Source organism: Mytilus californianus, unplaced genomic scaffold, assembly GCF_021869535.1.
Source record: "Mytilus californianus isolate M0D057914Y unplaced genomic scaffold, xbMytCali1.0.p SCAF_2, whole genome shotgun sequence".
NCBI lineage: Eukaryota > Metazoa > Mollusca > Bivalvia > Mytilida > Mytilidae > Mytilus > Mytilus californianus.
The window spans coordinates 89,730,094-89,742,632 of record NW_026262668.1 but is presented as its reverse complement, the minus strand read 5'-3'; the positions used below and the strand labels follow the sequence as shown (position 1 = coordinate 89,742,632).

General features: G+C 33.3%; 1 protein-coding gene across 5 annotated transcripts in view; it reads right to left on the bottom strand.

The window, feature by feature from the left end:
• Positions 1 to 6,421, bottom strand: part of LOC127730383 (sushi domain-containing protein 2-like) — a 78,680-nt gene extending 72,259 nt beyond the window's left edge. For 4 of the 5 annotated variants that reach the window (XM_052238762.1, XM_052238764.1, XM_052238761.1 and 1 more), the window contains exons 1-3: positions 6,232 to 6,421; positions 2,747 to 2,865; positions 1,659 to 2,003 (exon numbers count right to left, since the gene is read on the bottom strand). In XM_052238762.1, coding sequence (XP_052094722.1) covers positions 1,659 to 2,003; positions 2,747 to 2,865; positions 6,232 to 6,271 — 504 coding nt within the window. In that variant the 5' untranslated portion in view covers positions 6,272 to 6,421. The remainder of the gene's footprint in view (positions 1 to 1,658; positions 2,004 to 2,746; positions 2,866 to 6,231) is intronic. The other variant, XM_052238765.1, reaches the window with a different exon arrangement.
• Positions 6,422 to 12,539: the final 6,118 nt, after the last annotated feature.

Sequence of the window (12,539 nt, the reverse complement as noted above, 5' to 3'; positions counted from 1 at the left end):
TGGCATAGAAAGCTGCAAAATGAATATCAACATTATGATAACTTTTAAATTGTTCTTCTGACATGACAAGAAAAACTTACTATGAAAATATATTTGAGAATTGTATGCTTCCTTTTATAGTTTTATTGCGGTGTAAAAGCGTTGACCGAAGCACATTTTGAGGCTTGGAAGCGCTTCATATTAAAAATGTGCACACGATCAACGCTTTTACAACCCTGAAAAATTACAAAAAGAAGCATTCAATTCTTATAATTACATTTGTATGCTACAACCATAAATTAAGAGTTATATCAAGCTTATCTTTGGTTATTCTACGCATTGTTTTAACATTGTCACGGATAGCACGTCGTGCAGTCATAGCTATTGTATTATATATGAAAATAAAATTTGATATTAGAATGTCTCGCGATTGTTGTTAGCCAATCAAAATTACGGATTCTAATGAAACATGCATTTAATGTAATTATTCTGAATTAACAATACTTAGATATGTTTAAAATATGTAAACTCTTCTGTTTAAAGACAAAAGTGCACACGTTGAAAAGTCTCTCCTGTTCTATTTATATTTGAATTCATGTTGAAAGTTTGTAATATAAAGGTTTTACTACAAGCATTGCATAAACTTTGAATTATTAATGTTCTATGAAAATGAGGTCACGGTCAGATGAACCACTAGAACGACATATACAACTTACAATCATTTCATACACCAGATATAGTGGTCCTATCGCTAATAGTACATGAGAAACAGACCAAACCACATAATCTAAACATTGACCAATAAACCATGAAAATGATGTCAAGTTCATATAAACCCTGTCAGACAGACATGTACACCTTCCAGAAAAGCGCTTCGGACGCATGAAATTATTAAACGTGTTGTTTTCAATTTTTTCCAATTGTTCCATACATCAAATATAATTGACCTATTGACAAATGTGAAGCAGGATCTGCTTACCATTACGGAGCACCTGAGATCACCCCCAGTTTTGGTGGGGTTCGTGTTACCCAGTCTTTAGTCTTCTATTTTGTGTTTTGTATACTGTTGTTTGTCTGTTTGTCTTTTTCTTTTTAGCCATGGCGTTGTCAGTTTATTTTCGACTTATGAGTTTGAATGTCCCTTTGATATCTAACGCGTCTCGTTTGCTTATAATATCTGAGAAATAGAACAAACCACAAAAACTAAACATTGTCCAATGAACCATGAAATTGAGGTCATGGTCAAATGAAACCTGCCAGTCGGACTTAAACTTTAACCTCTATCAATGATTCATAAAATGAGGTCGAGGTCGTCAACTTTACCTGACGGACATGCAGATGTTGCCAGGAACCCATATACCAAAAACATGTATCCTATTGTTTAAAATAAGTGAGTATTTAACTTTACAAAAAAACTTTTTTTTTTCAAGCAGTCTATGAAACCATGAAAATAAGATCGAGGACAATGGACATATCACAGACAGAAACTTCGTAACATAAGGTATCTATATATAAGGTATGAAGCATCCAGGTCTTCCACCTTCTGAAATATAAAGCTTTAAACAAATAGTTTACGCCGTCGCCGCTGGATTGTAATCCTAGCTATGTCTCGCATTCTACGACTTTCGTCCCAGGTGAGTCAAAAACTGAAACGTACTGTATAACATATGTTTTTTTACCTGACAGTCAAACGAGTAACTGACGTCCCTGTAAACGTTTTCCCATGAAACCATCAAGTCCCATTTTGCTGCAAATTGTTTCATGCCAACGAATGATTGTTGTACGTTTTTGTTGTGTTCAGTCAACTCATCCGCTAGAATTTGAGAGGCTGATTGACCTGTCCCACTTCTGTAAAGTATTTTCCCCGGACCTGAACATCCTGGACGAGCAATACCCGGAGTGTCATATCCATGATAATGATAAGGAGCTATAAACGCTGGATCTTTCCTGCTTAAGCCAGAGAAATAATATTTCTCACTGAAAGCAACATTTGAATCAAATCCAATTATACCATCTTTCAAAATCTGTTAAAACAAAACCTTATTTACAATAATCATACAAATATTTATAATTACGATTGTTATACTAGTAATTAGGGAGAGGACGTCACTAATGTTGTTATAACTTGTGTCCAATCCCTTTTGCTACTTTTGCAAATAAAATATGTTTAAACTAAACTGGTAATTAAATATATAAATTGTGAAGGAGTTGTTTAATTTTAAAACCCTGTACAATGTGCAAAATCATAACACGCAAAATCATATGTACCATGTTATAACGATACCACCAGGAAAAAGACTTGTTCGCACGTATGCTTTGTTAAATGTTTTGATGAGATCGAGGCTATAAACAGTTATTTTGTAAATACATGATGATGATGGACGGCTGCTTAACGTCCAGCGGCAAATTAATATGCATTTTCCCTGCTTTGTACTAGACCGACACGCTGAGTCGGATTTTTAACGTGCTAGTTCACAAGGTAATAGTCCGCAGGAAGACATGTCACCTTACCCGGACACATTATTCTGACTCGAAGCAGACCAGTCTTTGCTCTTACTCATTAGAGCCGCGTGTTTAGCGGAGAAGCAGCAAATACTTATTTAACAGTCTTTGGTTTGACCCGGCCGGGGTTCGAACCCACGACTCGAGGCGAACACGCTACCACGAGACCACCGAGGCGGTTTTAGTATTTTTATTTGTACATACAGAATTGATGTAAAAATTGATAAGAATAAATTATATTTTAAAGCTTTTACAATGTACTCACATATAATTTGTCATACAATGTATCCATAAAAGGAAAAGCTAGACCGGAAGGAAGTTTCGCCTCAAATGATTTCTGTCGGATTTCGTCCCCGGTCAGTGGAAATACATTTGCATATGAACCTAAAACGGAAGAAGTGTAACATTGTTTAAATTCAAAGTTTTTTTTTTGTTTTTTTTGGCAAGATTATTAGATGGACAATCCAATACAAAAAATGTATTGCTTTCCTGGGTTTTCTTTCAGTTTGAATTTGTCATATTTACGGAAGCGCAGCGAAAACTGTGGTGAAAAATAGGACAATAATGTCAAAGTTTTGTCGATATATCTGATTAATTGCGAGCGAAAACCAACCAATTGCGAATGAAAAGTTAAAACAACATCTGTATAAAGAAAAAGGTTTATATGATGCAAATTTTTGACACTTTTAAAACATGTACGGTCTTATGGGCAACGTAGGAGACGTACCTATACGTACCGATTATAAGGTTGTCTGCATAATAGAAATGTATGTATTACTGAAAAATTATTACACCAGGGTTTTCGATATCACAAACTAGTCAAAACATTTACTAAATTTTATCATCGGTATAAGGACATCATTCGTAAATATAGCTCAACATGCAGACTTCTTATACGTTCAGGTATTTCACATCCAATTTTTTATGGAAATATTCTTTATAAAGCACAAAAATGTCAGTATTCACCTCTGAAACTAACAAAACCTTTAAATAGACTTATTAAGAAGGGATATAGTTACGATACTGTTGTCAGGTCATTAAAGATTGCATATTTTGGCGTTGATATTGATTCACTTATAGGGTCTTTGCATCTGCACTAAACACATTTATTTAAAAACCAGTTGTTGGCATGACACGGGTTATGTTCTTCTCATATATGTTATGATGGTATGATACTAAACCCCTAACGGGAAGGATTGTGCCTGATATTCATATGATGAAGACATAATCTTTCAATCAGTTTAATTGAAGTCTGGAGCTGGCATGTCAGTTAACTGCTAGTAGTCTGTTGTTATTTATGTATTATTGTCATTTTGTTTATTTTCTTTGGTTACATCTTCTGACATCAGACTCGGACTTCTCTTGAACTGAATTTTAATGTGCGTATTGTTATGCGTTTACTTTTCTACATTGGCTAGAGGTATAGGGGGAGGGTTGAGATCTCATAAACATGTTTAACCCCGCCGCATTTTTGCGCCTGTCCCAAGTCAGGAGCCTCTAGCCTTTGTTAGTCTTGTATTATTTTTAATTTTAGTTTCTTGTGTACAATTTGGAGTTTAGTATGGCGTTCATTATCACTGAACTAGTATATATATTTGTTTAGGGGCCAGCTGAAGGACGCCTCCGGGTGCGGGAATTTCTCGCTGCATTGAAGACCTGTTGGTGGCCTTCTGCTGTTGTCTGTTCTGTGGTCGGGTTGTTGTCTCTTTGACACATTCCCCATTTCCATTCTCAATTTTATAGTGATATTGCAAAATATTATCTGCGAGTCAAAATATGAAACTTTGTCGAGTGAGCGGAGCGAACGAGTTCAAAAAGGCTTCATATTGTGTCGAGCAGCTGATATTTTACAATATAAATATGATGAAAATCTGATAATCGATTTATCGTATTGTATTTGTGAATATTACACGATAGAAACAGGTTTTTTTAACGTCGGTTAAAGTATTATGACGTCGGTGGTTAAGGTATTTGACGTCACAAAGCCGTGATATGCATTTTTATGAACAGCTGAGCAGAGTGATACAGACAGTGGGAACACCGATAACGTTATTTTCCTGTTTTTCTCGCGTCATATAAGCGCTTGATGTGATGGATGATATAGCGTGTAAAATTTCTGAAAACCCTCACTTAGATTTGGAAATGCTCAAAACTGCTAATCTCGATATTTAGTTGAATGCAATAAGGCAAATTTCTATAAATGCCAAAGGTGGAAGATGTAAACATTATAGGTCACTGTATGGCCATCAGCAAGGATCAAAACCAATGCAGTATAGCAAACTATAAAAGGCCCCTGTTCGACATACTTGCTTTTTACATATTTTGGTAAAATGTATTATCACAATATTTATTTTTAATAAATATCATACATTGTAACATGAATGGTATTTTTTCCTTTGATCTTTGAGAGAGTTTACTTTTGTAATTTTTAGAGGAGTGCATTTACTGAATGATAGTTTAGTCATTACACTTTTCAATCCCGCCGTAGACCACTTGCCATAGAAAAAGCAAATAATGGGAGGAACTTAGACCAGTGCTCTAGCTTCCATCACAGAAGTTGTTAATGCACTGTTTAACCCCGCCTCCTTTAATAAGTAAATAATGAAAGAATAACAAGAAAAGTAATATCAATTACCATAAAATTACCCATACATTCAAATAAAAAGCAAACAATGTAAAGTTAGAGTGCGGAAACGACAAATTCAGCAATGTTTCCATTTATAAAGGGACATGATAACTCGAGAACGGTGAAAGTGACTCCACCCAAATTCGAGCTTGATCTGTGTTAGGTAAATTATATAAGTTTCATGACAGCTCATTTAAAGGCTGTCCATTATTTCTCAACGTCCGTCTGAACTATACAAAATTGTGTAAAGACGACACTATGGCAAAACGAAAAACGGTCGTAAAAAGACAAATAGAATTCCACAAAACGATACATAGAGAAACATAAAAATTTCGCTGCTCGAACCCAACCCCCAAAAAGGGGGTTTAAAAATTCTTTCATCATGGTAAGTTTTAAAGGATGTGCAAAAGTAATATTAGATGGCGTTATGATGATACATCTTTTTGTATCTTTCCCAAGCAAGATATTGAATTAATTATTTACAGATCTTGATAAACCAGCATATCATTAACACACACACGCCCACGTCTTGAGGTTAACTATGATATCCGAATTTGTTTCCGTGATAAAGAAATAAATATGCATCGATTTCGTTCTACCGTTTGATATTAGCGTCGTTTTAAAATTTATATTTAATTCTATCAACCCAAAAGCACAGTCAACCATTTTCGCTATGAGACATCTCTACCGATGAAGTCAAACATAGTTTGAAAATAAAAAGATCAATACAAGATCATAAAATGTTTATTGCTTTAACGTCCATTGACAGGAAGCATAATTATGTATAGACGAAATATATCAATTCGGTAGGTCAGAGCGGGAGAAAAACAAAACATCGTCTGCCACGACAGAACAGAAGCAATAGAACATCATTTCTAGAACTCAAACCAGGACAGATTCGGCGTCTTTAACGCAAAGAAATATAGGTTTAATATTCAAAGGGAATTAACTCAGATTTAGAAATACTCTTTAAAGCAGGATAAGTTGATCTATCTTAATATAAATTCCGAAAAATAACAAATATTGCATTTCAAATTGATGATTTACATGTACTATGCAAAAGTGCTTGTGTTTTTCACCGTAGTATCCAATATAAAGTGCTTTTTTGCGTATTTATGACTTACCGATAACAATACTATTTACTATAAAGATAGTAAGCATCATATTTGTTGTTCTCACTAATCGCTCATTAAAAGTACCTTAAATAAATGCATTAAAAGTAATAGTTCATAGTATTATAGCGGTAGGAATGCATATATCTTTCACGAAGGTATCATAAGTCACAACTTTCTGAATCAGGAAATACTATACTTGTTTACGTTCAAATAAATAGCACGCATATTTAATTCAGGTAAAGGTTCGATGATCAAATATGTTAAGACTTTTACCTGGTCTTGGGTTAACGACGTTGAAAGTCGTTGATCATGGACGGACTTCCCTCTAAAATGAATTACTGTATGCCTAAGATTACTGGGTTTACTCCTGGTGTGCATCCTATATGTAAGATATAGATATGTTGTATGCATATATTTACAAGTATATTTAACGTACATTGAAAACGTCTATTATTATTACTGCACAAATGTGATATGTATACAAATAAAAATAAACAATCCAAAATAAAGTCTGCCTGTAGCTATTTCTACATATATATTTACATGTGATTTTTTTATATTTTTAGCTATCTGCATCACGCTATAAAACTTCTTAAATTACCGGGAATTTATCTATTCTATATGATAGCTCAAGATTTTCACAGATAGTCAATATACTTAGCATCTCAACAAGCCGACATAATTTTATATCTCAACTGAATAATCTATATAAGTCAAGATAACTTTATCAATATTTGCAAAAGAGGGACGAAAGATACCAGAGGGACAGTCAAACTCATAGATCGAAAACAAACCGACAACGCCATGGCCAAAAATAAAAAGACAAACAGACAAATAATAGTACAGATGACACAACATAGAAAACTAAAGACTAAGCAACACGAACCCCACCAAAAACTGGGGGTGATCTCAGGTGCTCCGGAAGGGTAAGCAGATCCTGCTCCACATGTGGCACCCGTCGTGTTGCTTATGTTATTACAAATCTGGTAAATAGTCTAATTCGGTAAGTCACATTCGTGAAAAGGGAAGGGTATTGTAGTTACGACATAAGGAACATATGCAACGTTTTAGATATTTTCAATGCATCGTTATAAAAATAAGGAGATGTGGTATGATTGCCAATGAAACAACTATCCACCAAAGTTCAAATGAAGTAATAAGCAATTATAGGCAACTGTACGGCCTTCAACAATGAGAAAAAAATACCGAATTGTCGGCTATAAAAAGCCCCGACATGAAAAATATGAAACAATTCAATTGAGAAAACTAACAGCCTAAATTATAACAAAATAATTTACGAAAAAACAAATATAACAGACATGAACCAACGACAACCACTGAACTACAGGCTCCTGACTTGGGACAGGCACATATAGAATGAGGCGGGGTTTAACTAGTTTGAAGGCGCCAACCCTCCCCTAACCTGGGACAGTGGTGTAACAGCACAACGCAAGAACAACTATGCAGAACAATAAACGAATAGCAAATATGAGAAACAGCAAAAAAAAAAAAAAAAACGACAACCATTCAATTACAGAATCCCTCTCAATTACAGACTCCTGACCTGTCAACTTCTGTCAACTTCTGAACTACCGAAATTCAAATACATGTACAGGTATGATGGTTTTTTATTACGAAATATTTTTTCACAACTGTTCATGATATTTATTCCGAAAAGTTATCACCAATGCAGCACCTCATTTTAGTCTCTCTTGCGATCAGTTTGTTAATCGAAATGACTATATGCAGTCCTCCTCTATTATCTGTCCTGTTGATTTCCTGTCATGTTGTATAACATTATCTAGATGCGGCCGTGCAATGGTTCAAAAGGAACATAGAGGACTAAGGCGCTCGAGGAAGGATCCCGTAACACCTAGATAGTTTTATTGCCTTTGTATTTGTATTGTTGGGCAATCTATTGTTAAATTATTTACCGTTTAAGTTATAATTTGTTGGTATGACCACAGCTGTGTTCTTCAATACAAATATATGGCATGATCGACGTTCAGCAGAAACGTCCAATGAAAACGGTGGTAGAGGCCATGTTGAACTTTCAGTAAGGTGTTCGAGTTAGTCCGTGTCGAAAGCCTCACCTTGACTTTGAGAAGAAAAACAGAAATACAAGCGATGTTCCTTTATTTTTTGTTTTAAAGTGCGTGTAGTGATTTTGTGTTATGAACTTTTACACCTTGTCTTTTATCATTATCATAGTCAATTTACAAACTTAGTTTTATTAAATAGCTTTACGATAAAACAATAGGATAAATGGATAATGCGCACGGCAATTGTTTCTGGAACAAACTTCATCAGTTGCGCTTTTTCCAAGCATAATACAAACTTTTAAAACGTGTGAAACAGTCAAACCGAAATGGACCTATAATAGATAACAATAAATAAAAGCGGATATTTACCTTGCTTGATGGAGTTGCAGCATTAGTTTGATATCTTTATTTTTTTTTACAAATCAAATTGTACGAACATCATGAAAAAAAATGAAAAAAAGTAAAATAACAAAAATACCGAACTCCAAGGAAAATTCAAAACGGAAAGTCCCTTATCAAATGGCAAAATCAAAAGCTCAAACACATCAAACGAATGGAAAACAACTGTCATATTCCTGACTTGGTACAGGCATTTCTTTATGTAGAAAATGGTGGATTAAACCTGGTTTTATAGCTAGCTAAACCTCTCACTTGGATGACAATTGCATAAAATTCCATTATATTGACAACTATGTGTGAACAAAACTTTACCTTCATCAGGAAAGCCGAATATTTAAAAGCCAAGGATATATAATTATTTAATTACATTACCACCGATGCACTCAAATCAAATGTCTAGCATTTGGAACTAATGTAAGTTTTAAATGCTTCAACCTACAGTCTGCACAGGTTCATTCAGTCCATTATAAATGGTTTGTTTATAGAACATAACTTATAGAACAATACCTATAACTATTTTGACTAATATATTACATCATCCTATCATGATAACTTCTACATGGTAGTGACATAGATAGACATAATATATTACATCATCCTATCATGATAACTTCTACATGGTAGTGACATACATAGACATAATATATTACATCATCCTATCATGATAACTTCTACATGGTAGTGACATAGATAGACGTAATATATTACATCATCCTATCATGATAACTTCTACATGGTAGTGACATACATAGACATAATATATTACATCATCCTATCATGATAAATTCTACATGGTAGTGACATAGATAGACTTAATATATTACATCATCCTATCATGATAACTTCTACATGGAAGTGACATAGATGGACGTAATATATTACATCATCCTATCATGATAACTTCTACATGGTAGTGACATAGATGGACATAATATATTACATCATCCTATCATGATAACTTCTACATGGTAGTGACATAGATAGACGTAATATATTACATCATCTATCATGATAACTTCTACATGGTAGTGACATAGATAGACGTAATATATTACATCATCCTATCATGATAACTTCTACATGGCAGTGACATAGATGGACGTAATATATTACATCATCCTATCATGATAACTTCAACATGGTAGTGACATAGATAGACATAATATATTACATCATCCTATCATGATAACTTCTACATGGCAGTGACATAGATGGACATAATATATTACATCATCATATCATGATAACTTCTACATGGTAGTGACATAGATAGACATAATATATTACATCATCCAATCATGATAAATTCTACATGGAAGTGACATAGATGGACGTAATATATTACATCATCCAATCATGATAAATTCTACATGTTAGTGACATAGATGGACATATTATATTACATCATTCTATCATGATAACTTCTACATGGAAGTGACATAGATGGACGTAATATATTACATCATCCAATCATGATAAATTCTACATGTTAGTGACATAGATGGACATAATATATTACATCATTCTATCATGATAATTTCTACATGGTAGTGACATAGATAGACATAATATATTACATCATCCAATCATGATAAATTCTACATGGAAGTGACATAGATGGACGTAATATATTACATCATCCTATCATGATAAATTCTACATGGTAGTGACATAGATGGACGTAATATATTACATCATTCTATCATGATAACTTCTACATGGTAGTTACATAGATGGACATAATATATTACATCATCATATCATGATAATTTCTACATGGTAGTGACATAGATGGACATAATATATTACATCATCCAATCATGATAAATTCTACATGGTAGTTACATAGATGGACATAATATATTACATCATCCAATCATGATAAATTCTACATGGTAGTGACATAGATGGACATAATATATTACATCATCCTATCATGATAACTTCTACATGGTAGTGACATAGATGGACGTAAAATATTACATCATTCTATCATGATAACTTCTACATGGTAGTGACATAGATGGACGTAAAATATTACATCATTCTATCATGATAACTTCTACATGGTAGTTACATAGATGGACATAATATATTACATCATCCAATCATGATAAATTCTACATGGTAGTTACATAGATGGACATAATATATTACATCATCCAATCATGATAAATTCTACATGGTAGTGACATAAATGGACATAATATATTACATCATTCTATCATGATACCTTCTACATGGTAGTGACATAGATGGACGTAATATATTACATCATTCTTTCATGATAACTTCTACATGGTAGTTACATAGATGGACGTAATATATTACATCATCCTATCATGATAACTTCTACATGGAAGTGACATAGATAGACGTAATATATTACATCATCCTATCATGATAACTTCTACATGGTAGTGACATAGATAGACGTAATATATTACATTATCCTATCATGATAACTTCTACATGGAAGTGACATAGATAGACGTAATATATTACATCATCCTATCATGATAACTTCTACATGGCAGTGACATAGATAGACGTAATATATTACATCATCCTATCATGATAACTTCTACATGGAAGTGACATAGATAGACATAATATATTACATCATCCTATCATGATAACTTCTACATGGTAGTGACATAGATAGACGTAATATATTACATCATCCTATCATGATAAATTCTACATGGAATGACATAGATAGACATAATATATTACATCATCCTATCATGATAACTTCTACATGGTAGTGACATAGATGGACATAATATATTACATCATCCTATCATGATAACTTCTACATGGTAGTGACATAGATGGACATAATATATTACATCATCCTATCATGATAACTTCTACATGGTAGTGACATAGATAGACATAATATATTACATCATCCTATCATGATAACTTCTACATGGTAGTGACATAGATAGACATAATATATTACATCATTCTATCATGATAACTTCTACATGGTAGTGACATAGATGGATATAATATATTACATCATCCAATCATGATAACTTCTACATGGTAGTTACATAGATGGACGTAATATATTACATCATCCTATTGTGATAACTTCTACATGGTAGTGACATAGATAGACATAATATATTACATCATCCTATCATGATAACTTCTACATGGTAGTGACATAGAAAGACATAATATATTACATCATCCTATTTTGATAACTTCTACATGGTAGTGACATAGATGGACGTACATTGTAATATATTCCATCATTCTATCATGATAACTTTTACATGGTAGTGACATAGATGGACGTAATATATTACATCATCATATCATGATAACTTCTACATGGCACTGACATAGATAGACGTAATATATTACATCATCCTATCATGATAACTTCTACATGGTAGTGACATAGATAGACGTAATATATTACATCATCTATCATGATAACTTCTACATGGTAGTGACATAGATGGACATAATATATTACATCATTCTATCATGATACCTTCTACATGGTAGTGACATAGATGGACGTAATATATTACATCATTCTTTCATGATAACTTCTACATGGTAGTTACATAGATGGACGTAATATATTACATCATCCTATCATGATAACTTCTACATGGAAGTGACATAGATAGACGTAATATATTACATCATCCTATCATGATAACTTCTACATGGTAGTGACATAGATGGACGTAATATATTACATCATTCTATCATGATAACTTCTACATGGTAGTTACATAGATGGACGTAATATATTACATCATTTTATCATGATAACTTCTACATGGTAGTGACATAGATAGACGTAATATATTACATCATCCTATCATCATAACTTCTACATGGCAC